Here is a 6,117-nt window from a genome sequence, read left to right on the forward strand (position 1 = left end):
TGGCTGCGCCCTCTGGCCCGGCAAAAGTCCACAGCTCAGCCCACCTTTCTCTTCACCTACTCCGTTTGTTCCCCAGCCACCGTGCACAGTCCGTGCAGCCCCCCTGGCTGGCAGGGTGATTTTTAGGTTAATTCTTAAGTCCTACCACCACAGGAATCTGCGGGAGCGCTGTCTCTTTAAATATATGGATCATTATTATTCCTTTCAATTTATGGATGAAGAATCTGAGAGTCAAGGAGTTTAAGTAGGTTTCCCCACCTGGTATGTGGTAGAGCTGGGTTAGAAAAATAAATGGTTTTACCTCCTTCCTCTACACCACAGTACCATGTATATTTGACTAGTAATTAAAAAGATGCAATTGTATGTGGAACAGAACTCAAATTCTTAAAGTCCAGACTTCCTGGAATGGGTTGAGATGAGAGAACTTCTTGAGACTATTGCCTTGAGATGATCTATAAATCTTGAACTGAAACTACCCTCTGAGGTTACCTTTTAGCTAAATAAAAGATTAGCTCATAAAATAAAGAATATTACCAGTGAGTACTGCACACTTTCAAAAAACTATCTATATGCAAACAAATGGTCAACAATTACTCGAAAGCAAAGATGAAAGGGTCAGGGGACAGGGAAATCAGATTACTGGGAACAAAACATCCAGAATGGAATTAATGAGAATATTGACACCTGGTAGAAAATGTGACCAATGTCACTGAACAATTTGTATAGTAATTGCTAAATGGGAGCCTAATTTGCTATATAAACTTTCACTGAAAACAAATATATTTTAAAAATGACTAAGATAATAAGAAAACAGAATGATGAAATTGCCTAGAAAGATGATACAATAGTGAAAAAAAAAATACTATTGTAACATCCCTCAGGTTCCTAATTGTGTTGCCCGAAGTATTGCACCATCTTTTAAGAAAATACAAAAGGAAGAATTCTGAAGACACCAAAAAAAAGAAAAGAAAATAGATGCAATTTTAAACGAGAATTTCTGGTTTTAGGAATGAGCAGTGGATTTCTTATGCGGACTGGGAGAGAGGATTTGGAATTTTCTCAAAACACTTGGATTAATACCATAAAGGCAACCACAAGCTTTGTTCAGTCCTTGGGACATGATCTTTAGCCCCTTGGAGTCTGTACCTCCTGGGCATTTCGCTACCTCTCTTCTGACTGTTTTTAACGTGCCTCACATAGGGAGTAGACAGACTGTCTCTGGGCATGGTGTGAGTGGTGTATCCCTAGGAGGGCACTGGGCTTTTTGTTTAGGGAAACTGCTACGCTCCCTGCTCTCTCCATCCCGGCCCTCCCTCCAGGACACAGTCACACACACATGGCATTTGTTTCACTTTTGACCTTTAATGTAAAAGAACAAACATCACAGACATTTTGAATAATCAGACACAGCTCAGGTCCTGGAGTTGCTCAAACAACATTCCAGACAGGGAAATTTTCTGTTCTTTTTTCTTGCTCTGTATTCCCACTACTTCCAGACCTGGGCAGCCGTCTCTTCTAGAACCTTTCACTAGCCCTTACTAGTGTGCCCAGCTGACTCTTATTCCCACTTCTCAGGCGTATCCATGAGATGTAAAGCACTGTATTTAATAGTAGTATGTGTATTTCCTTTTTTCTTGCTCTGTTTTCCTACTGTCAATCTCCCACCCCTTGAAACTATATCCTCTTCCTTCTTTGGAAATCAATTGTGGCGCTTGCTAAATACAGATTCTTAGGCACCACTTCCAGAGATTCTGATTCTGTAGGTCTGGTGAAGGTCCCAGAAACAGGCAACTATAAACAACTATTTCAGATCATTCTGATACAAGGTCTGTATACCATACCTTGAGAAACAAGTTGATATATTTCAAATGAAAAAAAAAAAATGTTTTGTGTCCTTTAAAAAAGCCCGTCAAAGATTATCTAGTGGAGAAAAAGTCTCAGAATTCCCTCATTGGGTTTCATTTATCTCCTTCTTTTCTTCTTTAATTGCTTCCTTTATTTCCCTACTACCTATTGGTCTAATATCAAAGACAGAAGGACTATTGGGACTCCCAGAACAATGGTCTAATTGGCCTCTTGGGCTCCAGGTGTGAGTGGATGGAGCTCCCTCCTCTCCTATAAGTGGCCCTTCCTCTGCCAAGACTGAGCTCTGTCTGTCTGCTGTGGGAGTGGCTCTCATCCCATCATTATCTACTTTAGTCTTTAGGCCCAAGAGTTTTGTTTCTCCATTTCTGAGATTTGAATTGAAGCATGTTTCTCCATGTCATATGATCTTAAATTAATTCTGGCTCTCAGTATCATCTCCCTAAATCCTCTTTCCCTGTCGGCCAAACTTTACTCCTCACTACTGTGGATTAATAATCTTCAAATGTTCCCCCACCTGATGTTAGTGCTCTGTCCCACTCTCATCTTGCTGTTTTTTTTTTTCTTTCTTCCAATTTTAATTAACATATTGTTTCAATAATATTTATTGAGTGTCTGTAGTATTTAGGCCCTATACTAGGCATGAGAGAGCTCTGGTAGTGTAGCACCTAAGGCACTTGACTGCTAACCAGAAGGCTGGTGGTTCAAACCCACTGGCCACTCTTTGGAAGGAAGGTTGGACAATCTACTTCTGTAGTGATGTTGTTATTATGTGCCATAGAGTTGGACCTGACTCATAGTGACCCCTTCTTGGGTTTCCGAGGCAGTATCACTATGGAAGTAGATTGCCCCATCTTCCTTCCAAGGAGTGGCTGGTGGGTTTGAACTGCCAGCCTTCTGGTTAGCAGTCAAGTGCCTTAGGCACTACGCTACCAGAGTATGTCGTCTCGGAAACCCAAGGAGGGGTCGCTATAAATCGGTTCCAACTCGATGGCACATAAGAACAACAACAACAACAACTAGGCATTTTTTTTTTTTTATCCTTATCCTATTTGAGGGAGCTCTGGTAGCATAGTGCCTAAGGCACTTGACTGCTAACCAGAAGTCTGGCGGTTCAAACCCATCAGCCACTCCTCGGAAGGAAGGTTGGGCAATCCTACTTCCGTAGTGATACTGCCTTGGAAACCCAAGGAGGGGTCGCTATGAGTTGGGGCTGACTCAACGGCAAATAACAACATCCTATTTGAATTAGAAAAATGAAGTTACCTTACTTATTAGACATCCACTTTCAGTCCCACGTCTCCATCTTATTGCTACTGCATAACCACCCCCCCCCCAATTAGGTTTTGAGGAAGAGACTAAGAAGGTATCCAGGAAGAACTCAATAGCTGTCCTGTCCCTCTCACTGGGTACAGCCTGAGATGAGCTCTCTCCAAAGTCTATGAAGGGCCCCTTTTACCTCTTGGTTCTTGAGGCGTAGATGATGGGGTTGACCATAGGGGTGAGTATAGTATAGAGGACAGAGAAGGCCTTTCGGAACAAGGGCGCCATGTGATCTGTTGGGGCCACATAGACCACAATGAGAGTGCCATAAAACACTCCGACCATGCTGAGGTGGGAGGAACATGTGGAGAAGGCTTTCTGCCTCCCATGGGCTGATGGGATTTGCAGCACAGCCCTCAGGATGAGGGCATAGGATGCCACAATCAGCAGGAAAGGAGCTAGAGTCAGAAAGCCTGAGATGCTGACACCCATTCTCCACATGACCCGTACATCACTGCAGAACAGCCCTACAATTGGAGCAAAGTCACAGAAGTAGTGGCCGATCTCCCTGATGCCAGAGCAGAGGGGCAGAGGGGCTGCTAGGGCCAGAGTGAATGCAGAGGAGAAACCACTGAGCCAGGCACCAATGGCCAGGCAGCTGCACAGCCAGGTGCTCATCAGGACGGGGTAGTGAAGGGGGTGGCAGATGGCCAAGTAAAGGTCATAGGACATGGCAGAGAGCAGGAGGTACTCAGCTGCAGCCAGTGAGGCAAACATATAGAACTGGAACAGACAGGTGACCAGTGAGATGGCTTCCTTGCCTTCCAGGAAGCTGTGGAGTAGCGGGGGCACGATGTTGGAGGTGTAGCCTATCTCCAGCAGGGAGAAGTGGCAAAGGAAGAAGTACATGGGTGTGTGGAGAGTCTGACTGGAGGCCACAGCTAGCATGATGAGGGAGTTGCCCCCAACTGTCACCATATAGATGGCTAGGAAGAGAGTGAAGGGGAGAAAGCCCAGGTGTTGCAGCTCCCCGAAGCCCACCAGGATCAGCTGGGTGGTCTGGTTCTCACTGTCACCACTGGACTGCTCCCTCATCTAGATCTGGGGTCCAAGGGAAAAGAGGAAGGTAACTAACTTTAAGCAAACTCCTGTCCATAGTGTGGCAACACACTATGCTTAGCTTATTCATTTACTCATCATAACAAGCATTGGAGATGGGCCTCCATCTTGTTTATAGAAAAGAAACTGAGACTCAGTGAATTTAAGTCAATCACCCAGGTCACTATGGTGAAGTCAGGATTTGAACCTAGGTTTGCTTGACACCAAAGCTCCTGCATAGTCTACTGCTCCACAGTGTTTTCTTAAATCCTCCCTGAGTGATAGGTATGTCAGAATCAGAAAGCAGCATAGAGCTCTTCCAATTGCCAATGAACTATTTAACCTGATAATCACCAAAGGGTGGGAGATGTGGCCTTGCCCTCTTGGGAAGTGGTCCTACTCTGAGGGCACACATGTCCCTGACACAGCCACTCATCTCAGACTACTTTCCCTTTCCAATAAAACGAAGCTTGGAAATCCAGATTAGCATTATATATCATCTGTTCTGTGAGATGTGATATGGAAAGATATGAATTAACTCAGTTCAAATTTTCCTGAGAAGCCCTTCTTTACCATTGGAAAGCAGCCTGGTGACTTTTGGTAAGGCCATTTCCTAACTAAGTCTTTTCCTAGTCTCTAGTCAGGTTGTTATAAGCTGGGGCTACTTTCTTTTCATTTGTTCTCCTGCCTTTTACTCTCCACCCAGGTCAAGTTGCTCAATTTCCCTCTTCTATCTGTGGGTTCTTTAAAAATACATACCCTGATACAAGATTCCTTCTCTTACTTACTGGAATTCTATTGTAGCCTCAAACACACAGGCCCTTAATAAATACTTGTGAGTGAATAAATGAATTGGTTAACATTATTTTCCAATAGCAACCTGCCATGGAAAAATTACAAGACCTGATAACTAATGCTTAGGCCAGAGAAAGAGACTTATTAAGAATTATTAAAAAAATGAAAGAATCTCTGTGTTTTTCCCTTTTGAAGGAATATTGGAATATTGCAATTTAGAGCTTGAGATGGAACCATGATTAAGATTGGAGGTGGAAGTCAAAGAGGAATGTGTGTGTGTGTGTGTGTGTGTGTGTGAGCACGCTTGACGGAAGAAACCAGAAAATCCAACATGATATAGTTTTCTCAGTTTTGAAATTGATAAAGATGATTTTCTACATTAGTAACGGCAGCAACAACACAGGGTTTTTCTTACCTGGTCCTACCTTTCCCTCCGTCTTTGGGCTTTGTAGTGTAGACACGCGTTCCGTTACATGGGGCAGAGATACAGAGCAATTGAATACTTCATATATACCTTAACATATTTTGTCTTCTTAAGGAGCCAGGGAAAAACTTGAATCGACAGTGAAATAAGACTCCTAGATTTAGCAGAGAGATGAAGCATGAGAAGAAATTAGTAAAACTAACAAAACCGACTAACCAATCAGCCCCAAACTTCTCAAGTCTGGACTCTGAATCAGTGCTTATAATAAAAAAAAAGTTACTATCGATACTGCTAACTAGTGAATTTGACCTTGGTCCCTGGTAAAATTCTTAAATAAATGTTTTATAGAACAATTAGAAGTCTCATAAGGGGTCACCAGAAGCAGTGCAATGCTAATTGTAATGTGAAACGTCGTAATAACCTTTATTAATAGTATCAATAATTTAGTAGATCAGGAGCAAAGAGTAGAAGAGACATAATAATTTCAGTAAAATTTCATAGACAAGACGATGATGGTGGGCTTAAAAGTTACGCTCTTAGTTATGCTAGCTATCAAAATTATTCATTAACTCTCTGAAAATCTAGGGGAAGATGTGTAGTGGAAAAGAAAAGGTTTTGTAGGTCTTGTCTTCACCTGTTTTAAGCAGTGACATGGGTAGACATAGCAAACATGC

At 42.7% G+C, this 6,117-nt stretch overlaps 1 protein-coding gene across 1 annotated transcript; it reads right to left on the reverse strand.

Moving 5' to 3' along the window:
• Positions 1-3,318: 3,318 nt before the first annotated feature.
• On the reverse strand, positions 3,319-4,221 carry LOC103194526 (olfactory receptor 11A1-like). Its single transcript, XM_007937950.1, has one exon. It carries the CDS (start codon positions 4,219-4,221, stop codon positions 3,319-3,321), a length of 903 nt encoding a protein of 300 aa, XP_007936141.1.
• Between the last annotated feature and the right edge of the window lie 1,896 nt (positions 4,222-6,117).

Source organism: Orycteropus afer, unplaced genomic scaffold, assembly GCF_000298275.1.
Source record: "Orycteropus afer afer isolate SDZICR_OR568_19922 unplaced genomic scaffold, OryAfe1.0 scaffold00045, whole genome shotgun sequence".
In the NCBI taxonomy this organism is placed as follows: domain Eukaryota; kingdom Metazoa; phylum Chordata; class Mammalia; order Tubulidentata; family Orycteropodidae; genus Orycteropus; species Orycteropus afer.